Below are 25,489 nucleotides of genomic sequence, written 5' to 3' on the forward strand. Positions count from 1 at the left end.
ATGCACGGTTTGAGGCGTTATCAGCCCACTGGCGGTGGTCAATGTGGCAGGCACCAAGAGATTTCTTTAGGCAGTCCTTGTACCTTTTCTTTGGTGCACCTCTGTCACGGTGGCCAGTGGAGAGCTCGCCATATAATACGATCTTGGGAAGGCGATGGTCCTCCATTCTGGAGACGTGACCCATCCAGTGCAGCTGGATCTTCAGCAGCGTGGACTCGATGCTGTCGACCTCTGCCATCTCGAGTACCTCGACGTTAGGGGTGTGAGCGCTCCAATGGATGTTGAGGATGGAGCGGAGACAACGCTGGTGGAAGCGTTCTAGGAGCCGTAGGTGGTGCCGGTAGAGGACCCATGACATATGAAATACAACTGGAACATTTGTAGTGATCTAAAAGTATTGGCTCTGCCATGAGGAATGAAGCTCATATATACCAAGTACTGTTGTTTTATTTGTGAATGTGGAGTCACATTCTATTAAAAAGAACCGGTCTCTCCATATGGTTCCAGATCAGAAAAGCATCACTCATAAACTAGTTGTTAACCCAGATATTTCTGCCTCCTTATCATATAAAACTTGAATTGATGAAAATTTTGTGAAAGCAATGAACAAGGAAGGTGATGGATTCCACTATTTGAGACACACACACACACACATCTGAGACTCGTATGTACCAAACAATATTTACTGTATATTTTGGAGTACAAGTCGAGTTGTAAAACTCAAAAAATGGGGATCAACTTATACACCCGATTTACCATAAAACCCATAAAATTATGCTTTTAAAAAAAGGGGGGGTGGTCAACTTGTATGCTGAAATATACAGTTTATTTGTATAGATGAAATATTTGCATATGTATTGTTTGTCTGTATGAGTGTTATGTCTGGTTGTGTGGCTGCAGGTTTTGCACCGAGGACCAGAGAACGCTGTTTCATCAGGTTGTACTTGTACAATTAGATGACAATAAACTTGACTTGGGATGTTTCCAAGAATAAATGAGGCCAAGATTAAGACATTTTTGTTGGTCCACAAATCAGCTACGTTATCAATGACAGGCGATCTGAAGATCTGCTAGTGAGGCCGGAGAAAATGGGATGGAAGGCATTTAAGGATGTTGTTGAGAATTTTCCTGGTAACTACAGAGCACCAAATTTCAAGCAGATAAAACCACGAAGAGCAACAGAAAATTCATTTTCTGCATTCGCAGTTGAGACTTCTTTCCTGCTGATCTTGGTACAGTTGATGATGAACACAGTGACCAAGGAAAAGTAGTATCAGGGCAAAGAGAGGCATCAAAATGCTGAGTACAAACAAAAATCAGGCAGCAAAGCATTTTTAGTTAGTTGAACTAATGCAATGTGTCAGCAAAATTATGCGATTAAACATGTTAAATTCAATAAAGGTTAATGTTTCTCAACTTCCCACGTGATATAGCAAATCTGAAATTATCTGTGTTCAGCTTGAAGTTGTCTATCAGAATCCCCTTTTTTTCAGGAAGCAAACCTTTTGGGGGGGGTGGGGGGAAATGGTTGTCCAGTGAACCAGAAAGCAAGAAAAATTGCAAGCTGCTACCAAATCCAGTAACTGGTACAAATCTTGCATTTAAATTCTAGCCATCTTACCCCAGGAGCAGAGCAATGAATTAATAAGCAGAACTTGACCGTGATCTCTGACTTACTGCTGGTACCAAACATCCAATATGGACATTGGCAGATAGCTCTGGATTCTTTGGGCAGCAGAATCAGTTCAAGGGGAGGGATAAGTCAACAGAGTAACATCCTGATGCAAAACATACATTTTTTTTCTGATTGCAATAAAGTACTAAACATGACTAATAATACATACCAATGTTATGTTCCAAATATTATGGTGCCCTGAAATGGGGGGACTATATATATAAAAAGTGCAGTAATTTCTACATGGTCAAACCAAAATGAGTAAAAATAACCTTGAATAAAATCTGGAATGTGCACTTTAATTACATGTGAATTGTTTGATTACTAAATTTAAAACTGTGGACCACTGGCAAATAAAGGAAAAAAAGTTTAATTGTCCTGTGCCTTAAGGATTTCATGGTTTTTCATGACACACACAAACAGACAAAAGAATTGATAAAATTATTTAAGACCCATTTTTATAGTTACCTATCATGAAATTAAATCACTACGCAAAATAACAAAATATTATGATTTAGGTGAAATACATTGAAACTATTCTTAAACCATCATCTTACAGCTCCTGTTCATCAATCAGATCATACCAAAATACAATTCTTATAAAAAATGGCAAAGCAATTGTAGAACAATTACAGGCCACCTTGGGCCCTCTAATCCATGATGGACCATTGGGGGAACTAATGACCTGCACCTAGCCCATAACCCTCCATACCTCTCCCATCATGTACTTGTCCAAATTCTTCTCAAATGTTAAAATTTAACCTACATTTCAGCTGGAAGCTTGTTCCATACTCCCATCGCTCTCTGGGTGAATAAGTACCCTCTCGTGTTCCCCTAATTTTTTTTTTTCCCCTCTCACCTTTATTGTATGTCCTCTGGTTTGTATCTCACCTACCCTCAGTGGAAAAAAGCCTATCTACATTTACTCTGTCTATGCCCCTCATTCATCTATGTTCCAGAGAATAAAGTCCATACCTGTTTAATCTTTCCCTGTAACTTGGTTCCTAAAGTCTGGGCAACATCCAAATAAATCTTGCCTGCACTCTTTCTATCTTATTGATATCTTTCCTGTAGTTAGGTGACCAAAACTGCACACAATACTCCAAATTTAGCCTCACCAATCTCTTGTACAACTTTACCATAACATCCAAACTCCTATACTCAGTGCATTCATTTATGAATACCAATATGTCAAATGCTTTCTTTACAACACTATCCACCTGTGATGCAACACTCAGGGAATTATGTATCTGTATTCCTCAGTTCCCTTCCATTTACTGTGTGTGTCCTTTCTTGGTTTGTGCTTCCAAAATGCAACTCCCCACACTCGTCTGCATTAAATTCAATCTAACATTTTTCAGCCCTTTTTCTCCAGATGGTCCAGATCCCTCTGAAAGCTTTAAAAACCTCTGTCCACAACACCTCCAATCTTAGTGTAATCTGCAAACTTGTTGATCCAATTTATCTCATTATTATCCAGATCATTAATATAAATGACAAACAATAATTTTCCCAATAACAATCCCTGAGGTGCACCATTAGTCACAGGCCTCCAGTCTGAGAAGCAATCATCCACCATTACTCTCTGGTTTCTTCCGTCCAGCCATTGTCGAATCTCGTTCACTACTTCACTACTGAACTTTCCTGACTAACCTCGCATGCTGGACCTTGTCAAATGCCTTACTAAAGTTCACGTAGACAACATCCAATCTCGAAGACTGGTTAAACACGACCTACCATGCACAAAGCCATGTTGATTATCCCCAATCAGTCCCTGGCTATCCAAATAATTGTATATCCGATCTCTTAGAGCACCTTCCAATAATTTACCCAAGACTGATGTCAGGCTGACTGGCTTATCATTTCCAGAGTTACTTTAGGAGGTTTTTTTTTTAAAACAAAGGTACAATGTGAGCTACCCTCCAAACCTGCAGGACCACAACCATGGCTAAGGATATTTTAAAGCACCCTTATTTGCTTTAAGACAGCAAGCACTTCTTCATCTTTAATCTGTATAGGTTCCATGACCACACTGCTTGTTTTCTTTATTCCCACATCTCTGTGCCTGTTTCCTGAGTGAATACTAATGGGGAATAAAAAACATTTAAGATCTCCCCCATCTCTTTTGGCTCCAAACTAAGATGACCACTCTGATCTTCAATTTTATCCCTTACTATCCTTTTGCTCTTAATATACCTGTAGAAACCTTTAGGATTTTTCTTCACATTGTCTGCCAAAGCAATCTTGCATCTTCTTGTAACCTTCGTGATTTCTTTCTTGAGGTTTTTCTTACATTTTTTATACTCCTCAAGTACCTCACGTGGCCTACAGCTGTTATACACCTCTCTCTTCTTCTGAACCAGATTCCCAATATCCCTTGAAAACCAAGATTCCCTATACCTTCTAACCTTGCCTCTGATCCTGACAGGAACATACAAACTCTGTCCTCTCAAAAGTCAAAATAATTCAGCATTCACAAAATGATTATTGGATGGTACATGACCATTCAAAGAGACTCCATGCCAGCTCTAGCTCGCGCCAGTTACACCTCTCTCCATTCTTCCTCTTGATGGACTTATCCAGCTCCCTCTGAATTTTACAATCGACTGTCTTCATTACTACCCCATCCTTTATTCTATCTCTTCTAGTTCTTCCCATTCTTCAATGGGAACAGTTTTCTATCTGCATCCTTCATGATTTTAAATTCCTGTCAGTGCTTGCATCTTCCTCTGTTCCAAGAACAATTCCAGTTAAGTATTTTTTCCCCCCAAAATGTATTCATTGAGCATCAAGAACATCTTCATATACATTATACAGATGTACATTGTGCTCCTATTTACTTTTATTAAAAAAAACAAAAACCAACAGACATATACACAAATGTTCCAACTGAGTATTCACATCCTCATCCTGGAATCATTTTGGTAAATCTTTTCTGCACCCTCTCCCATGGATTTGCATTTTTACTGAAGTATGGAACTGATGATAACACCCCAGGCATGGCTTAATCAGTATTTTCCAAAGGTTCATCTTGATTTGCCAATTGTACTCTATACTTCCATAAATAGGATTCTATAGGCTTTTATTTTAAACTGGTTTCTGAACTTGCCTCTTACAATCTTTAACTTGCTCATGTGGAATATTTTTACATTCAATTTTTATGCTTGGTCTCTTTATCTCCCTTTCCTTTTTTTAATGCTTCCTTTACCCCATCAACCTCCCTCTCCCCCCTCCCCCCCATACCCACATTGAACTTTCTCCCATTAACTTAGAATCTGTATTTTAACAAATTTTGATCTGTCCTCTGCTCTGTTATCCTCCATCTTTCTGGTAAATATGGAGCTCTGGATTTAAATTTTTTACCCTTCTCTGTTATGGAATGCACCTCCACCATAGCTGAAATACTGCTACTATTGGCCTCCCATTGTTCAATTACAGTTTTCCCTGACACACTAATTCCAATTCACCTTGACTGATCTGTTCCCATCACAATGAAACTGACTTTTTTTCATTTGAATTTTTTTAACCTCTACATAATTTTTCCATTGTTTCCTGAAAATTCCCCAGTGATCCAAGTCCAGCCTTGTTTTCTCCCTTTATTGGGCCAAAAACATATTGCCCTGAACACCTCCAAGCATCTCTCTCATCTCTGAACCAGGCTATTTTTGGACTGTCTGAAAGTGGATTTGGATTGTTTAAGTCGAAAGGATCAAAGACTTGTTGATCCAAACCAAGGCTTTTATTAGCAAAAGACAGGAGCTCTTCACAGGTGGCCGACCAATCCGGAATGATCCGACCTGGCTAGGGACACAACCCTTTAAGGTCCAGACAGTAGGCGTGGCTAAGCTCTCAGCCAATCGCTGTAAGCACAGTCTAGATACTGTAAGTATATACACTACATACATTGGTGATAGATCTGTACTATCACATTCACTCCTTCTTGGAGAACTGACCCTGGAAAAAAAACAAAAAAAAACGAGGGAGAGAATGAAAGGAAGGGGTAGGTTAAGGAATGTGGCGGTCAGGGGATCTGACCATCTGGGGTGACCGCCGTGGTGCTGGGATTGGGGTCGCTGGAGTAGTGTCTCCAGTGGGCTCGTCGGGTGCGACCGCTCCTTCGCTCAATTCCCCAGTCGTGTTGTCGGCAGGGTGGCCCAGGTCGTTGGGGAGCTGTTGGTCCTTCTGTTGCGGCACAGGGCCTGGGGAATAAAGAGTTGGGGAAGGTTTGGTTGGGGGGTTTGCTGGGCCTACCGCGTCCTGAGCTAGGTCCCGCACCGAAACAGTATCCTCCCGCCCATCTGGGAACTCAACGTAGGCGTAATGCGGGTTCGCATGGAGTAGAGTCACTCGGTCGACTAAGGGGTCGTTCTTTGAGTGCCGGACGTGGCGTCGCAAAAGGGCGGGGCCAGGGATGGTGAGCCATGCCGGTACAGTGGTTCCTGATTCGGATTTCCTCGGGAAAAGGAACATCCTTTCGTGGGGAGTGGCATTTGTAGCGGTACATAGGAGGGAGCGGATGGAGTGTAAGGCACTAGTGAGAACCTCCTGCCAGTGAAAGGTGGGGAGGCCTTTAGACCAGAGAGCCAGTGTAACCGCTCTCCATATGGTGGCATTCTCCCTCTTGACCTAGCCGTTACCGTGTGGGTTATAGCTCGTGGTCCTGCTTGAAGCGATACCACACTCCAGAAGGTACTGTTGCAGCTCTGCGCTCAGGAATGAGGACCCCCTATCATTGTGGATGGAATTGGGGTACCTGAAAATGGCGAAAATACTATGAAGGGCCTGTATCACTGAGGTGGCAGTGGTGTCTAGGCAGGGCACAGCGAACGGGAAGCGGGACTACTCGTCAATGGCTGTAAGGATGTAGTTATTACGGTTGGTTGACGGTAGGGGCCCCTTAAAGTCTACGCTAAGACGCTCGAAGGGGCGGGTGGCTTTGATAACGTGCGAGTTATCCGGACGGAAGAAGTGGGGCTTCCATTCAGCGCACACCGAACAGGCTCAGGTCATGGAGCGGATCTCCTAGACTGTGTAGGGTAGGTTGCGCGCCTTCACAAAGTGGGCAAACCTAGTGACCCCTGGATGACAGAGCGCCTCATGGAGTTTCTGTAGTCTGTCCATCTGTATGCTGGCGCACGTCCCCCTGGAGAGCGCGTCACGTGGGTCGTTGAGCTTACCAGGCCAGTACAGGATGTCATAGTTAAAGATGGAGAGTTCGATTCTCCATCTGGCGATTTTGTCGTTTTTTATCTTACCACGCTGGGTGTTGCTGAACATGAAGGAGACCACGTGTTGATCAGTCAACAGTGTAAAGCGCCTCCCAGCGAGGTAATGTCTCCAACGACGCACCGTTTCAACTATGGCTTGGGCCTCCTTCTCGATCGAGGAGTGTCTACTCTCTGGACCCTGGAGGGTTCTGGAGAAGAAGGCTACAGGCTGACCGGCCTGGTTCAAGGTGGCTGCAAGGGCAAAGTCGGATGCATCGCTCTCGACTTGAAACGGGACAGACTCATCGATCGCGTGCAGCGTCGATGTCGGATTTGATTCGATCGAAAGCCGCTCTGGCTTCGGTCGAGAGGGGAAAGGAGGTGGTCTTGATAAGAGGACGCGCCTTGTCGGCGTAGTGTGTAACCCATTGAGCGTAATATGAGAAAAGGCCCAGGCAGCGTTTGAGCGCTTTCTGGGTATGGGGGGGATGGGGGGGGGTGTCCATTAGGGGACGCATGCGGTCAGGATCCGGCATGACTATCCCGTCCTCCACCACACAACCCAGAATCGCGAGTCGTGTGGTCCGGAAGACACACTTGTCCAAATTGTAAGTCAGGTTCATCCGACGGGCAGTTTGAAGAAATTTGTCTAGGTTGGCGTCGTGGTCCTGCCTGTCATGGCCGCAGATGGTGATATTGTCCAGATACGGGAAGGTAGCAGTTAGCCCGTTCTGGTCCACCATCCGGTCCATTTCCCGCTGGAAGACCATGACACCATTCATGACCCCAAATGGTACCCTGAGAAATTGATACAGCCGCCCATTCGCTTCAAAGACCGAGAATGGTCGGTCCTCACAGCGGATCGGGAGCTGGTGGTAGGCCGAACGTAGGTCAATGGTGGAGAATTTGCGGTATTGGGCGATCTGGTTCACCACATCCCTGATGCGTGGCAGGGGGTACGCATCCAGGAACGTGAAGCGGTTAATGGTCTGGCTATAGTCGACCACCATCCGTAGCTTTTCCCCGTTCTTGACAACCACCACCTGGGCTCTCCAGGGACTTGAACTGGGTTCGATGATGCCCTCATCCAGCAATCTACGCACCTCATTCCTAATGAATTGCCTGTTTTCGTAACTATATTGCCGACTTTTGGTGGCCACAGGCTTCCAGCCAGGGGTGAGGCTTGCAAAGAGTGCTGGCGGGGCAATCCGGAGTGTGGAAAGGCCGCAGGATTGGCCTCGGGGCACGGGTGCGGGTTGCTCGGGTGCTTCGGGGGTGGGGCGATGGCAGACCGAGAGGGGGGCGTGGGGTTCCCCAAAGTGTAGGGACACCGTTCGGAACTGACACTGAAAGTCTAATTCCAGCAACACTGGGACGCACAATTGGGGAAGGACGAATAATTTGAAGTGGGTGACCGTTACGCCCTGTACTTCCAGCATGGAGATGCTATACCCCTTTATCCCGGTCGAGTGCGACCTTGTCGCTAATAAGATCCTCTGGGTAGTGGGGATAATGTCAAGTCCCCAACGGAAGGCCAGATCTGGCTGGATAAAACTGTCAGTTGACCCAGAGTCAAATAAGCAATTGGTGTAGTGTCCATGCACTTTAATCAGTTCCATTGCTCTGGTGAGGGGATGAGAGCATTGCTGGTTTAGTGTTATTGAAGCAGCCACTGATCCAGTTGACAGGGGCGTTCCGCATGATGATGTCACGCAACGGGATGACGTCATAAACATAGTCAACGCTGGAGGAGCAGGTTGGAGGACCTCCCTGAAATGCTGTTGTGGCGGCGTCGGCGGATGAAAGGTAAGTAGTGGGGTTTGTAGTTGCTTGTGGTTGGCGGTGGGTAGGTCGTCGGTCGCGGCGGTCGGGCCCCGGCGGTCGTCAGCGATGGATGCTAGGGTGAGTACCTGGTTGGCCGCGGCGGGTCCCCAGTCGGTCGTGGTGGCCGCATTGGCGGCGGCGTAGGCAGCGGCAGATGGGGAGCAGGCAGCAGCGGCAGTAGCGTTGGCCGCGGGGGTGGCTGTGGCAGCGTCGGCCCCGGGGATGGCTGTGGCGGCGGTAGCGTCGGCCCTGGGGGTGGTTGTGGAGGCAGCAGCAGCAGTGGTTGCCACAGTCGGGACCGAGGCCGGGTCAAGTGTTCCGCACGGGGGTGAGAGGCGGGCCAACACCGTGGTTGCGAGGGTGGGCTGTTCCTTCTGGGTTCAGCGTCTCCGTGACGTCAGACGTTGCCGTGCAGGGGAGCCCTCGCTCTCATTGGACGAGAGCTCTGGGGAAGAAGAGTTTGAATGGGATAGTGGCGATTGGGCTTCACATGAGGCACTGTGTTTGCTGGCGGCCATTTTAGACCTACAGACTGCAGCAAAGTGACCGTTTTTAAGGCACTTCTGGCACCTGGCTTTTCTTGCTGGGCACTGGGACCTGCTGTGCTTGTCCCTCCCGCAATAATAACATCTTGGGTTCGCATGGGGCAGTATAGCAGCAGCCGACAGGCTGTCAGTATCTCGGGGGGTGGTAGTGTAGAAGGGCACTCTACTCACATCAGAACGAGGGGTCCAGTCCCTAGAGAACTCGTTGGACTTTAAGGCTGCACCCTCCTTTGTGATTGCAATCCGGGCCACGTCCTCTAGTTTTTATACCCCTTGCTCAAGCAAGCGCAGCCTCACTTTGTTCGATCAGAGCCCAGCCACATAGACATCCGGGACGAGATCGTTTGTGATCTCGGCAGCAGTTTTGTCCACACAGTTACAGTCCTTGCCCAACGCCTTTAATACTTGTAAATATGCCCTGCTGGACTCGGCGGGCTGTTGCTTCCTCGACGCAAGCACGAGCCGGGCATGAACTCTGTTCACCGGTTGATCACACAGTTCTTTCAGTATCTTTATGGCTGTGGTGTAAGTGGTCTCATCCTGGATGTTCTTGTAGACTCTCAAGGACACCATAAACAGCAATGCTGTTATACGCTGGTTATCCTCCTCTACCTGAATGAATCTCAGGAAGTTTTCAAAGTTCAGCAGCCAGAACTTAAAGGTTTTGAAGGCTGTAGCTGACTGTGGGTCGATGTCAAGTTTTTCTGGCCGAGTCAGACGCTCCATCCCTTTAAAAAAAAATTCTTTTTTCTTTTTGCTAATAAAATTGTACAGCTCATCGAAAGAATCAAAGACTTGTTGATCCAAACCAAGACTTTTATTGGCAAAAGACAGGAGCTCTTCACAGGTGGCCAACCAGTCCGGAATGATCCGACCTGGCTAGGGACACAACCCTTTAAGGCCCAGACAATAGGTGTGGCTTAGCTCTCAGCCAATCGCTGTAAGCACAGTCTAGATACTGTAAGTATATACACTATATACATTGGTGATAGATCTGTACTATCACAGCCTCCCATTGTTCAATTACAGTTTTCCCTGACATACTAATTCAAATTCACCTTGACTGATCTGTTCCCATCACAATGAAACTGACTTTTTTTCATTTGAATTTTTTTAACCTCTACATAATTTTTCCATTGCTTAATATGATCACTGTTTTCTGAAAATTCCCCAGTGATCCAAGTCCAGCCTTGTTTTCTCCCTTTATTGGGCCAAAAACATATTGCCCTGAACACCTCCAAGCATCTCTCTCATCTCTGAACCAGGCTATTTTTGGACTGTCTGAAAGTGGATTTGGATTGTTTAAGTTTTACTGATCACTATGACTTTTGAAATTCCCCTTGCACCTCAGTACACCTACCATTAAGAGGCAGTCAAAAAACAAGTAGAATTGCATCCCCATGGTTTCTTAAAACTGAACATAAACGTTCTGTTCTTCATTATCCCAAGGCATTCTTACATTTGTTCTCTTCAATCAATGGGAAGGTTTACGCTTGTCATTTATATAATTAATAAACCATTAATCTTAAATATCCATTTTTTTAAAAAATCTGCTGATTCTACTTGTGACAGAAAAACATATCTCAAAACAAAAGTTTAAATTATCCATTAGCTTTAACCAGCTTCAATAACTGTTGGCAGTTACCTTTTGGGAGGCTGTAGCTGCTCTGTGCTCTGAGTGAGACAGCCGCCTTTGAAGTCTGTTAATCTTTTCCTGATTTTCTGACAGCTGCTTCTCGTACTGCTCCAGATAAAAATAGAAATGTATTAAAGATGAATGTTTACAAAATAAAGACGTGAACCAAAAGGCTTTCTCGATATTCATAGTTGTGGAGTTTTACTGTACAGAAACAGGCTATTTGGCCCAACCTGACCCAGCTGTCTACCCAATCTAGCCCCATTTGCCCAAGTTCAGTCCATTTAACTCTAAACCTTTCTTACCCGTGTCCCTGTCTCAATGCATTTCACATTTTATAATTATATTTGTCTCTATCACTTCCTCTGGCAGTTCGTTCTGTATGCTGACCACCCTCTGTGTGAAAAGATGCCCTTCAGGCCCATTTTAAATCTTTCCCCTCTCATCCTCAATCAATGCCCTCTCGCCTTAGATTCCCCTCATGGTTGCTCCTCAGGCTCCTGTACTCCAGGGACAAAATACTAAGCCTACCCAATCTGTCCTGCCAGTGTTGGTAACAATCTTCTGAATCTTTTCTGCACCCTTCCCAGCTTAATGATATGTTTCCTATAGCTGGGTGACCAAAACCATGCACCATACTCAGCACTTGTTCAAAACAAATTCTACCTGCCATTCTCAGGCCAACTTCCCAGTTCATCGTTCTAGATCATACTGTAACCTTGGGTATGTAACCTTCTTCGCTGTTGACTATTCCACCAACTTTGCCATCGTCTGCAAGCATACATTAACTCCATTGTCATCCAATCATTAAAACAGATACAAACAATAGTGGACTCAGCATCAATCCCTCAAGCATATCAACCATCGATCACAATCCTCCAAGTTGAATAATAACTGTCCACAACCACCCTCTATCTCCTACCATCAAAGCCAATTCTGTCTGCAATGGACCAACTCACCCTGGATCCCATATGTTCTCACCATCCAGCCCAATCTCGCATGTAGGATCTCATCAAAGTTCAAAAGCTTTGCAAATTTGGGTAATCTATCATGATTGAATGGAAACCATCATCGACCCCAGGCAGGGAAGAAATGTTTAGACCAAAATGTAGTAGTACAGAAATGGTGTGTCAAAGTACCTTTCATTGTTATGTTAAAAATAATAGCAACATGGTGAGTTTAGAGTTCTAATTTGTGGTGCTATTGGATGATTTGGGCTGACTCATCCTTCACATTGTGTAATGGATGTGTTGATAATATTTGAAGTAATATTGGGTTATGTAGTGGGCTTGGTTACATGGGTACAGACACCACAGCACTTTGACAAACATTATGATACTAAGAGAGAACAAGAACAGTTTTGATGTGCCGAATGGTCCACTTCTGTTCTTTTATCTTGTGAAGATGTTAATTTGGCAACGCTGAGTATAGCAGACAAGCCAATAATGCAATTAAAATGGATGTCAGGGCAATATGTGCTTTAAGGGAACAGTAGTGGATACATTCAACCTAGTGCTGGCAATACTGCAAACCCTAGATCTATTTGAGTGACAGGTACCAGAGTTTGCAAAATCAAATGTTGGAACAGGGAAGGTTTTGTAAAACAGACTGAAGTTGTGTGAAGTCAGGTCACATGGGAAGAGAGGCAGGATAAAGAAGGCTGGAGAACATTATTTTATGAGGCAAAGCACATGGAGCTGAATAAAACCTGTCCTTTGTGAAAAGGGGGGGGTATAAAGCAGCGATATTTTGAACCAACCTGAATAAAACTTGATCTTTGTGAAGGGCAGGGTGGAAGCAGCAATCTCTGAGAAGGTAAGACTGCTGTTCTATCATCAAGAAAATCAATTCTATAACCATAAAAAGCTAGGGGAAAACATGGAAATACACCAGCGAGAAGAATGCCCTCCAAAAGCTGACTCATGGAAAGATATGTGAGTTTGTAAGAAAGCTGATGTGCCATACTTGCTCAAAAAAAACTTATGGAACATAATTTAAAGAAAAGATCCTGGTGTTCAACAAGCAATTTGAAATGGAACTTTAAAATTGACATTTCCAAAGGAAACCCTTGTAATGGACTGGACTTTGAAAACACACACACACACACACACACACACACACACACACACACACACACACACACACAATTTTACACATAGTAGGGGCTAATTTTGCATTAAGTTTACAGTATTTGAGAAATGTTATGTGAGGAAAAGTTTAATTGAAAGACCATCTTTTTTTTCAATTTACCATTGTTGTGTGACTTTTCCATTGCTATTTCTATGTTAGAGATAGTTAAGGGCTTGCTAATTTGTAACAACTGTCTAAACTGTAAGAATTACATAATCCCCACCACTTTATAGTGTCATGAAATTCATATTTATTTCACTAAATCCAAGGAAATGGCCCATGGCCATTCTTGTTATTTAAACAGTGTCAATGGCAAAGATTTGTGGTCTTCATCCCACATTGCCTTGGTGGTCAGAAATGGGACAAAATTATGGATTCAGAGATTTTTTAATTTAAAAAAAATCTTTTCCCCCTTCACTCTGCCCAGTCACATTCAATAACTATCTCAATCTACTTATTGTTCCTTCCTTTCCATTGTTCAGGAGGCAGGCTATTAATTCTAACTTCAGATGACCTGTTGTATATCATCAATTTGATTTTCTATAGCTGAACAGAAAAACGTGTACTTAACAGAGAGGTAAAAATTCAATTCTTGGCCATTACCATGAGTTTCACTACTCCAGATATATGTATTTTTTTTTAGACAAAGATAATCAACTCTTTGTGGCATTATATGCATTAATACCCCTTGATTTAGAAATGTAATGTGACATCTCAGGGATTGATGAACTGATGGCAAATTAAATATCAATTCAGCAAATTTAATCATGTGTTAAGCAAAAATAAAATTTGAAGTTTTAATGACCAACTGGAGAGAAATAGACTCAAGCCAATTTTTTTCAGCTTTTCCACCTTGTGTTTTTGTTGATAATTTCCATCTGCTAGAATAGCAATTTAGCTTTCTCACTCAAAATCATTTGAGGTTACAATATTTTCAGTCTCTGCAATAAAGACAATTGTAGATAAAATTCCACCAAAACTCATCAGCATTTTCAATCATGCTTTGCTTTAAAAGGGAATAAAAAAAATCTGCATACATTTTGAGAATGTTAAAATGTTTTCAATGTGTAATCACCAGAAATTTAAAATTAAGGCACTCTTGAGCACAGGGAAATGGATTCAATTTAAATAACAGATGTGGAGACAAGTTGCTTGAAGTCAATGCCATCCCATGTGAAGATGTTTACATCCTAAATTATACCACCAGGTTCATATTTAAGCATTATGGACATCAGACGAGTGAGCAATTAACCATGTAATCCTGACCATGTGTATCTTTGGCTTGGCTTCGCGGACAAAGATTTATGGAGGGGGTAAATGTCCATGTCAGCTCCAGGCTCGTTTGTGGCTGACAAGTCCGATGCGGGACAGGCAGACACGGTTGCAGCGGTTGCAGGGGAAAATTGGTTGGTTGGGGTTGGGTGTTGGGTTTTTCCTCCTTTGCCTTTTGTCAGTGAGGTGGGCTCTGCGGTCTTCTTCAAAGGAGGTTGCTGCCCGCCAAACTGTGAGGTGCCAAGATGCACGGTTTGAGGCGATATCAGCCCACTGGCGGTGGTCAATGTGGCAGGCACCAAGAGATTTCTTTAGACAGTCCTTGTACCTTTTCTTTGGTGCACCTCTGTCACGGTGGCCAGTGGAGAGCTCGCCATATAACACGATCTTGGGAAGGCGATGGTCCTCCATTCTGGAGACGTGACCCACCCAGCGCAGCTGGATCTTCAGCAGCGTGGACACAATTTGAAAAATCACAGCTCTATTTCAAATGCTTTTAACTGAGTAATCAGTGCTGATTTCCACTGCTATTTGGAATACCACTAATAACAATGAAGGACAATTTGAGAATGGAGAAGTTTATTTGCTGTATATGGATTAGAATTTTCCTTCTTTTTAAAAAAATCCCATCTTGCTCATAGAAAGTTAAATATTTATATTCAATGGATATTAAACGGTGTGCACCAAGCTGAAAAACAATGAACATCTCCAACTTCAAATTAAATATGCTAATAATTAGTGTTATGAGATCAATTATCTCACCTCTGCTATTTTCTTGTGTGTAACCTCCAGCTGGGAAACCAATTCCTGGGAGTGTTGCTTATGTCGACTGAGCTCAGACCTGTTAGCAAATGGGAAGAAAGAATGAAGACATACTGAATTCGAGTTATTTAGCTCAAAGGTTAATATTCACAACATGCCTAAACTACAGTTTGAGGTTGAGATGAATATAACTTCAGTACTTGAGAAAAGTAAAATAGTTTTGAAATATTTTGACTTTTCCACAAACAAGAAACGAATGCTGTTTTAATTTTCAGCATATGCAATTCATGAATTTTCTTTATTTTAAGGTTTGATTTTTTTTTAACATAAAATACCATCAAGGCATTCAAGTATTTTGTAAGGTTTCATTCAGACCTAAAAAATGTTTCCTGATACAAAATGGTAATAAAGATTTGCAAAAAAAAAATCAATGATTTTTAAACTTCAAGGCATAACAATTTAAAGGATTATTTGGTAAGAGAAGTGTTTGAGGGTTAGAACCTTCAGCTTGAAGACTGAATCCAGAGCGTTAGTTACTCCATTTCACGTGGACAATTTTCTTTTTACATGCTATATCTCACAAATCCTCTGGGGATGGATTCAGAAATATAAGGTGATACACTGAGCAAGATCCCAACTAGACTTTGGAAAAACACAATGGAGAGACGTCAGCAGATCGAGTTGGGCGATAAAGCAAAGTAGTATGTAGCAAATTTTGGGGAAAGAGTGAAATGAACTTGAAAAATAAAATCGCACATTCAGATTAATTTTGTTTCTGAAAGAGAAAGTCCATATGAATAAGACACTTTGCAGATTATTTCAGGTGAGCTTACATAACAAGCAAATATAATAACAATTATAGCACAGGAGGCAATTATTCTAGCCATCAAGACAGAGTTAGTTCTTCATAGCATTATTAAGAACAAAAAAAACTGCTGGAGGAATTCAGTTCAGCCAGCATAAATGAATACAAAGGAATAGTCAATGTTTCAGATGGAAACGCTGCTCATGGAAACATGACAAATGAATTTCTCAGTGTTTGAGATTTTCATAAATTGTATTAGAGTGACATCAATTACTCTGTCATGGAGAGAGTAGAGAGCACCAAGTTCCTTGAAGTCCACTTAACTAGTGACCTACTGTGGACATATAACATCTCTTCACTTGTCAGGAAGGTGCAACAGCGACTTCAATTCCTGAGAGGATTGAAACGGGCAAGATTATTGGCCACCATCATGTCGACCTTGTACTGGAGCTCTATTGAGAGCATCCAGGCTGGCTGCATCACAGTGTGGTGCAGTTACTGCAGAGAAATTAATTGGAAGTCAATCCACAAGACTACAAGAATAGCAGAATCACTGGGGCTTCCTCCTTCCCCCATTTCCTCCCCCCTCCCCCTCAATCACCATGATCATTGTTTGAAGAGGGTGCCCAAGATCACTGAGGACCCCTTCCACCCACACGGCATCTTTCAGCTGCTCCCATTGGGAAAGAGATACAGGAGTATCAGAGCCAGAACCACCAGGCTGAGGAACAGCTTCTTCCCATAAGCAGTAAGAATGCTAGATGACCAAAGGAGTTGTTCTCACAGACCATCCGAGACTCTCATATTCACAAAACAATATTATTTATTTATACGAATACTTGTCTTGCATATGCATTGTTTGACTGTATGAATGTTATATCTGGTTGTGCGTCTCCAGGTTTTGAACCAAGGACCAGAGAACGCTGTTTCATCAGGTTGTACAATCAGATGATGATAAACTTGCCTTGTACAGTTTTAACAACATGAAAATAAACTCATTTATAGCCATTCCTCTTCAAGGCTAAACACAGTAGAATTCACTCACTTCAGGTTGTTTTGTTTAGTTTCAAAGGCTTCTGTTAGCTTCCTTACTTCATCCCTCCATCGACTGGCTGCTTTCTGCTGTGCTGCTAATAAGCGTTTCAGTTCAGTGTTTGAATTCCGTTTAGTATCCTCCAGTTCCCTCAGTTGAATTTCAAATCCATGTTCCTTCAGTGAGCACTCGTGTTCCAGAGTTGCTACCTACATGAAAAAAAAACTTGGGGATTGTCAATGAGTTTAGACTTATTCTCTTGTTTGCCGTGCACAAAAAAAGTCTATATTTCAAAAAGCACCAATATAAGTGTAGGTAAGATAGAATATGGGGAGACTTGGTGGGTGTGTTGGGAAAACACTTACTGACAGAGATTAGTTGTGAAATGGGATTGCTTTGCATATCCAGCATGATTTTAATGGTCTAATGTTTCTATGATACAGGGAAACATGGAAAATAGATTTCTTGCCACATTAAAGTCAGAGATTACACAGGTTCCTTCAACGAATCAGAGCAATTTGTTACACACAAGTATTTCGGTATTCAAAAATATTTTGGCCAGGACGAGCCAAAGATGGGTGACAAGCAAATGCAGCATTAGGTACTGGCGAAAGGTAGTTAAACATAACTGCGTGTAATACCTCAATGACTGCACTATTAGTTCATATGGTGGAAAAGTTGGGAAATATCTGAAAATGCACAAAACACCAACAAACTGTATTTTTCCAAAAGTTAATAAAAAGCAAGAAACAATCATTACCAAATTGCTCAAAACATTTGGTTTTTAAAAGAAGGTTTGCACCGTTAATTTCCTTTTCACTTGGTAAGAGTGACAAATAAATAAATAAATAAAGAGTAAAAGTTTTAAAATATTTGACACAAAGAGAGGGGAGAGGGTATATTAGACAGCAAGGAAGGTCCTCGAAGCTTGCAGCAGGACCTGGACCAGCGGGAAGAATCGGCTTAAATTGGAATTTAATGCAGACAAGTGTGAAGTGTTGCACTTTAGGGGGACACACCAGGATAAATGGTAGCAAACTGAGGAACGTTACTGAACAGAGTAGAATCTGGGAATGTCAATATACAATTCCTTGAAACTGGAGTTGCAGGTAGAGACAGTCATAAAGAAAGCTTTTGGCACATTGGCCTTATAAAATCAAAGATTTGAATACAGAATTTGGCTGTACAAGACACTGGGAGGCTGCCTTTGGCGTATTATGTGCAGTGTTGGTCACCTAGCTACAAGAAAGATAGCAATAAGAATGAAAGAGTGCAGAGGAAATTTACAAGAATGCTGTTAGGACTTGAAAAGCTGGGCTACAGAGTAAGGTTGAAGAGGTTAGAGTGTTTTTCCCAGGTGCATTAGAGAATGAGAGATTAGATAAGGCAAATGCAAGCAGGCTGTTCTACTGAGGATGGGTGAGACAAGAACTTGAAGACATGGGCTAAGGGTGAAAGTGAAATGTTTAAGGGGAATGTTCAGGGGAACAACTTCTCTCAGAGGGTGGTGAGAGTGTGACACCTGCGGAGCTGATGCATGTGGATTCAATTTCGACATTTAAGAGAAGATTGGTCCGGATCCCAGCTCGAGGCCTGTGTTGGCCCGTGGGCTTGGTCGGAAGAGCAGCGGCGGCCCCAGACCCGGTCCGGGCAGGAGCAAGGGGGAGGCGGTGGCCCCGGCCTCGGTCGAGTGAGGCAGGCGGAGGCCCTGGTCCGGGCAGAAAGTTGGAGGCGGCGGCCCCGGTCCGGGCACAGGGAGAGCAGCGGCGGCCCCGGCCTCGGTTTGGGCAGAGGGTAGGCGGCGGCGGCCCCGATCCGGGCAGGAGCAAGGGGGAGGCGGCGGCCCCGGCCTCGGTTGAGTGAGGCAGGCGGAGGCCCCGGTCCGGGCAGAAAGATGGAGGCAGCGGCCCCGGTCCGGGCACAGGGAAAGCAGCGGCAGTCCCGGCCCCGGTCCGGGCAGAGGGTAGGCGGCGGCGGCGGCCCCAATCCGGGCAGGAGCAAGGGGAGGCCCCGGCCTCGGTCGAGTGAGGCAGACGGAGGCCCCGGTCCGGACAAAGAGTTGGAGGCGGCGGCCCCAGTCCGGGCAGTATGGGCCGACCTAGGAGGGGAGGCAGGCCCCTCCAGCCCGGGTAAGAAAACTGCATAGGAGAAGGCCACTCCGATATAAAAGCTACGACCCAAGGACCTCGCTGCCACGTCCCAGCTTGCTTGGCCACGGCACACGAACCATGGTTGTAAAGGGTGGGGCCAGTACTGCGCACACTGCACTCCACCTAAAAGCTCCTTTGCGCAGGCCCGAGGACAGGTCCACGTCCTCCCCCTCCACGTCCTCCCCCTCAAAAGATGCTCACAAACTCAAGCTAGCATGCTGGAATGTCAGAACCATGCTAGACAAGGCTGACAGCCACCGACCTGAACGTCGGTCTGCCCTCATTGCACATGAACTCCTCAGACTTGACATCGACATAGCCGCTCTCAGTGAAGTCCGTCTGGCAGATGTAGGCAGCCTCCAAGAACGCGGCGCAGGCTACACACTCTACTGGTCTGGCAAGCTTTTGGATGAACGACGCCTATCTGGTGTAGGCTTCATGGTCAAGAACTCCATTGCCTCCAAACTCGAAAACTTCCCGACAGGCCACTCGGACCGGATCATGTCCATGCGACTCCCCCTTCAAAACAAGCATCGCATCACCCTCATCAGTGTCTATGCTCCAACCCTCCAGGCAGAACCAGCAGAAAAGGACAAGTTCTACACTGACCTGCGCAACCTCATTCAACGCACCCCTACAGCCGACAAGGTTGTCATCCTTGGTGACTTCAACGCTCGCGTCAGCAAAGACTCAGAAACCTGGCCAGGAATCCTGGGCAAGCATGGTGTCGGCAAGTGCAACGACAATGGGCGCCTCCTGTTGGAGCTCTGCGCAGAACAGCGGCTTGTCGTTACAAACACCCTTTTTCAACAGAGGGACAGCCTGAAGACTACCTGGATGTATCCCCGATCCAAACACTGGCACCTCCTGGACTACGTCCTGGTGCGAGAAAGAGACAAACGAGATGTGCTCCACACCAGGGTCATGCCCAGCACGGAATGTCACACTGAACACCGGCTGGTTCGCTGCAAGCTCAACCTTCACTTCAAGCTAAACCCCAGGAACAGTAGAGCCCCCAGAAAGAGGTTCAATGTTGGAAACCTGCAGTCAAACGAAGTGAGAGGAAACTTCCAGGAAAACCTCAAAGCAAAGCTCGACGATGCAATCCGCCTCACGGACTCGTCCCCTGAAACCCTCTGGGATCAGCTGAAGACTACCATACTGCAATCCACTGAAGAGTTACTGGGCTTCTCCTTCAGGAAAAACAAGGACTGGTTCGACGATAACAGCCAGGAAATCCAGGAGCTGCTGGCAAAGAAGCGAGCTGCCCACCATCCTCACCTTACAACAAAGCCGTCTTGTCCAGAGAAGAAACAAGCCTTCCGTCGCGCATGCAGCCATCTTCAGCGCAAACTCCGGGAGATCCAAAATGAGTGGTGGACTAGCCTCGCCAAGCGAACCCAGCTCAGCGCGGACATTGGCGACTTCAGGGGTTTCTACGAGGCTCTAAAGGCTGTGTACAGCCCCTCACCCCAAGTCCAAAGCCCGCTGCGCGGCTCAGACGGCAAAGTCCTCCTCAGCGACAAGATCTCCATCCTCAACCGATGGTCAGAACACTTCCAATCTCTTTTCAGTGCCAACCGCTCAGTCCAAGATTCCGCCCTGCTCCAGCTCCCTCAACAGCCCCTAAGGCTAGAGCTGGATGAGGTCCTCACCCAGGATGAGACATATAAGGCAATTGAACAACTGAAAAGTGGCAAAGCAGCAGGTATAGATGGAATCCCCCCAGAGGTCTGGAAGGCTGGCGGCAAAACTCTACATGTCAAACTGCATGAGTTTTTCAAGTTTTGTTGGGACCAAGGAAAACTGCCTGAGGACCTTCGTGATGCCATCATCATCATCACCCTGTACAAAAACAAAGGCGAGAAATCAGACTGCTCAAACTATAGGGGAATCACGCTGCTCTCCACTGCAGGCAAAATCTTCGCAAGGATTCTCCTAAATAGAATAATACCTAGTGTCGCCGAGAATATTCTCCCAGAATCACAGTGCGGATTTCACGCAAACAGAGGAACTACTGACATGGTCTTTGCCCTCAGACAGCTCCAAGAAAAGTGCAGAGAACAAAACAAAGGACTCTACATCACCTTTGTTGACCTCACCAAAGCCTTCGACACCGTGAGCAGGAAAGGGCTTTGGCAAATACTAGAACGCATCGGATGCCCCCCAAAGTTCCTCAACATGGTTATCCAACTGCACGAAAACCAACAAGGTCGGGTCAGATACAGCAATGAGCTCTCTGAACCCTTCTCCATTAACAATGGCGTGAAGCAAGGCTGTGTTCTCGCACCAACCCTCTTTTCAATCTTCTTCAGCATGATGCTGAACCAAGCCATGAAAGACCTCAACAATGAAGACGCTGTTTACATCCGGTACCGCACGGATGGCAGTCTCTTCAATCTGAGGCGCCTGCAAGCTCACACCAAGACACAAGAGAAACTTGTCCGTGAACTACTCTTTGCAGACGATGCCGCTTTAGTTGCCCATTCAGAGCCAGCTCTTCAGCGCTTGACGTCCTGTTTTGCGGAAACTGCCAAAATGTTTGGCCTGGAAGTCAGCCTGAAGAAAACTGAGGTCCTCCATCAGCCAGCTCCCCACCATGATTACCAGCCCCCCCACATCTCCATCGGGCACACAAAACTCAAAACGGTCAACCAGTTTACCTATCTCGGCAAGGATCAACAACGAGATGGACAACAGACTCGCCAAGGCAAATAGCGCCTTTGGAAGACTACACAAAAGAGTCTGGAAAAACAACTAACTGAAATACCTCACAAAGATAACAGAGCCGTTGTCATACCCACACTCCTGTTCGGCTCCGAATCATGGGTCCTCTACCGGCATCACCTACGGCTCCTAGAACGCTTCCACCAGCGTTGTCTCCGCTCCATCCTCAACATTCATTGGAGTGACTTCATCCCTAACATCGAAGTACTCGAGATGGCAGAAGCCGACAGCATCGAGTCCACGCTGCTGAAGATCCAGCTGCGCTGGGTGGGTCACGTCTCCAGAATGGAGGACCATCGCCTTCCCAAGATCGTGTTATATGGCGAGCTCTCCACTGGCCAACGTGACAGAGGTGCACCAAAGAAGAGGTACAAGGACTGCCTAAAGAAATCTCTTGGTGCCTGCCACATTGACCACCGCCAGTGGGCTGATATCGCCTCAAACCGTGCATCTTGGTGCCTCACAGTTCGGCGGGCAGCAACCTCCTTTGAAGAAAACCGCAGAGCCCACCTCACTGACAAAAGACAAAGGAGGAAAAACCCAACACCCAACCCCAACCAACCAATTTTCCCCTGCAACCGCTGCAACCGTGTCTGCCTGTCCTGCATCGGACTTGTCAGCCACAATTGAACCTGCAGCTGACGTGGACTTTTACCCCTTCCATAAATCTTCGTCCGCGAAGCCAAGCCAAAGAAAAAAAAAGGTTAGGTACATGGATGGGAGGGGTACAAAGGGTTACGTTCTGTTGTAAAACGATGGGACTATGAAATAAATAGTTTGGCACCATCTATATGAGTTGAATGCCTATTTCTGTGCTGTAGTGCTCTGGGGTTCTATTACAGTGGGAAGGAAATGTCAGAAATGCTCATTGTTTCATGTGATGTTTCTGTGCTGTGGTATTTTATGGCTCAAATAATTTGCAAACTTACAATCTCAAAATGCATATACCTATTTGAAGATATGTTAAAGCTTTTTTTCAAATTTGAGAAGTTCCAGCTTTGCCAGCTTTCATTATGTCATTCTGCAACATCAATATTATTCTAACACAACAGCCAAATTTCATTGAACTTATGTCCATCTCTTTGGCTTGGCTTCGCGGATGAAGATTTATGGAGGGGTAAATGTCCACGTCAGCTGCAGGCTCGTTTGTGGCTGACAAGTCCGATGCGGGACAGGCAGACACGGTTGCAGAGGATGCAGGGGAAAATTGGTTGGTTGGGGTTGAGTGTTGGGTTTTTCCTCCTTTGTCTTTTGTCAGTGAGGTGGGCTCTGCGGTCTTCTTCAAAGGAAGTTACTGCCCGCCGAACTGTGAGGCGCCAAGATGCACGGTTTGAGGCGATATCAGTCCACTGGCGGTGGTCAATGTGGCAGGCACCAAGAGATTTCTTTAGGCAGTCCTTGTACCTCTTCTTTGGTGCACCTCTGACACGATGGCCAATGGAGAGCTCACCATATAACACAATCTTGGGGAGGCGATGGTCCTCCATTCTGGAGACGTGAACTACCCAGCGCAGTTGGATTTTCAACAGCGTGGATTCAATGCTGTCGGCCTCTGCCATCTCGAGTACTTCGATGTTAGGGATGAAGTCACTCCAATGAATGTTGAGGATGGAGCGGAGTCAACGCTGGTGGAAGCGTTCTAGGAACCGTAGATGATGCCGGTAGAGGACCCATGATTCGGAGCCGAACAGGAGTGTGGGCATGACAACGGCTCTGTATCTAGTCCCCCCATCTAAACAATCCACTCATTTTGTGCCCTGATTTTATACTCCATACCTTTGAATTTCTAGCACCTTGGAATGTTTACCTAAATTCTGCAATGATATATTCAACCACTCAGAGTATCAAACGGTGTGGATTATTGATCCAGAGGTTCAAATGCATCCCGTCATAGGTGCTGGAGTTCAAAGAACTGTGCAATGCTATAAGAAGATCATCATCTCTTGTTATTCTCAGACTGTCACTATTAGTGTCTCCTGGCCACCCCTTACAGTAAGAGACAAAATGAAGCAAAAGAGTCCTTTCAGAGTCACTGAGTGACTATGGATTTTTCCTCCAGCGCTCCCACAACTTCTTGTTCCACACCTCCGACATGCTCAGGAAGCCTTGAGCGCCCTAGGCTCTTCTGGAAACTTTCTTGCCCGCAGCACCCTCTTGAATCCCAGTTGCCGGGATCCCATGAGCCAGTCTCCAGCAGCCTGCAGCCCGCAACCCTTCCAGAACCCCCGATTTCAAGTTGCCCACAGCCTGCGTGGGTCCCTCAGCTGCTGAGCCTCTGCTTCTCCTTCTCAATGGAGGTAGTTCTTCCTATTTCTGTCCACTGCTTCCTGGAGTTTGCAGCTCTCGTGGCTGCTGCTGAGCACAGATGCCGCCATCTTGTGCATAGACCTCGTGGTTCCAGGATTTTACCTACAAACCCCGTCGGCTCCTTTAACAGAATCAGGTTTGTTGACCTGAATGTGCCACACAATTTGTTGTTTCGCAGCAGCAGTATTGTGCATTACATGAGCAAAATTGCTATTTATAATTTTGTAAATACATAATTAAAAAATTAGTGCAAAAAGAAAAAAGTGAGGTAGTGATTCACTGTCCATTCAGAAATCTGATGGCAGAGGAGAAGAAACTGTTTTTGTAAAGCCAGGCTCCTGTACCTCCTCCCTGATAGAAGCAGTGAGAAAAGGGTACGGCCTCGGTGGTGAGGATCCTTGTTAATAGTGGCTGCTTTTTTGAGACACTGCCTCCATAGATATCCTTGCTGAGTGAAGACTAATCCCCATAATGGCACTAGTTGAGTTTACAACCCTCTGTAGCCTTTTTCTGTCCTGTGCACTGCCACCTCCACACTAGACATTGAAGCAACCAATGTGAATGCTCTCCACAGTAAACTTGTAGAAATTTGCATGAGTTTTTGGTGACATACCAAATCTCCTTAGACTTCTAATGAATTATAGCCACTGGCAAATGTCTTCAGAAATGTTGATACCCAGAAATTTGAAAAGTTATTTACCCTTTCCATTGCTGATCTCTTTGATGAGAACCAGTTTGTGTTCTTCTGGTTTCCCATTCCTGAAGTTCACAATCTTTTTTTTTGCTAACATTTAGTGCAAGGTTGTTGTCATTGCCATCTGAGATTCTGAGCAGATCTATGATCCGTTTAAAGCCTGTATGGAGTTGCCAGCATTAGGACCAGACAACTTAACCCTTCGGACCTTTTTTTTCCTACCACAACAATTTCCCCAATATCTGACAAAGAATCTACAAATGAAGTATGAACCTTTTCTCTCTTTTTACGGTAGCATGAAGATTTGACCTAGTACCATCTTCAAATGCTTCTTGCTGTTTCCCCATACCTGTTGCCTAGCTTTCCTTTGAACATCCAGACTAACTTTCTTCAGTTCTTCCATCTCTTTACGAAGTTGCTCCTTTTCTTTTTGCAACCTCAGCCGTTCTTCACTGACAGTATCACAATCTTCACGAATATTCTCCAGACTAGTTTGCTGTTTCTGGATCATTTCTTTACAACGGGACAGCTCCTCCTCCTGACTGTAAAATGAGCACATATATAGAATGTTACTGCTGTAATTACTGGTAACATTTTCTGTGCATACTGGTAGGAAATATAGTCAAATTATATTTGTTAGAGACCCTTCTTGAAAATCCACCTCTTCTTTCTTGATGAAAATTGCTCAGCTGGGACACCTCTTCAAAGATTCCAGTCCCCAG

At 45.0% G+C, this 25,489-nt stretch overlaps 1 protein-coding gene across 4 annotated transcripts in view; it reads right to left on the bottom strand.

The window, feature by feature from the left end:
* sclt1 (sodium channel and clathrin linker 1) overlaps positions 1 to 25,489 on the bottom strand; it is a 189,831-nt gene that overhangs the window by 22,910 nt on the left and 141,432 nt on the right. For all 4 annotated transcript variants that reach the window (XR_011353954.1, XR_011353956.1, XR_011353955.1 and 1 more), the window contains exons 18-21: positions 25,117 to 25,309; positions 16,902 to 17,098; positions 15,052 to 15,130; positions 10,897 to 10,992 (exon numbers count right to left, since the gene is read on the bottom strand). Coding sequence is in view for 1 of the 4 variants with exons in the window: in XM_069925989.1 (XP_069782090.1) it covers positions 10,897 to 10,992; positions 15,052 to 15,130; positions 16,902 to 17,098; positions 25,117 to 25,309 (565 nt within the window). In the remaining 3 variants the exon portion in view is untranslated. The remainder of the gene's footprint in view (positions 1 to 10,896; positions 10,993 to 15,051; positions 15,131 to 16,901; positions 17,099 to 25,116; positions 25,310 to 25,489) is intronic.

Source organism: Narcine bancroftii, chromosome 3, assembly GCF_036971445.1.
Source record: "Narcine bancroftii isolate sNarBan1 chromosome 3, sNarBan1.hap1, whole genome shotgun sequence".
Taxonomy (NCBI): Eukaryota; Metazoa; Chordata; class Chondrichthyes; order Torpediniformes; family Narcinidae; genus Narcine; species Narcine bancroftii.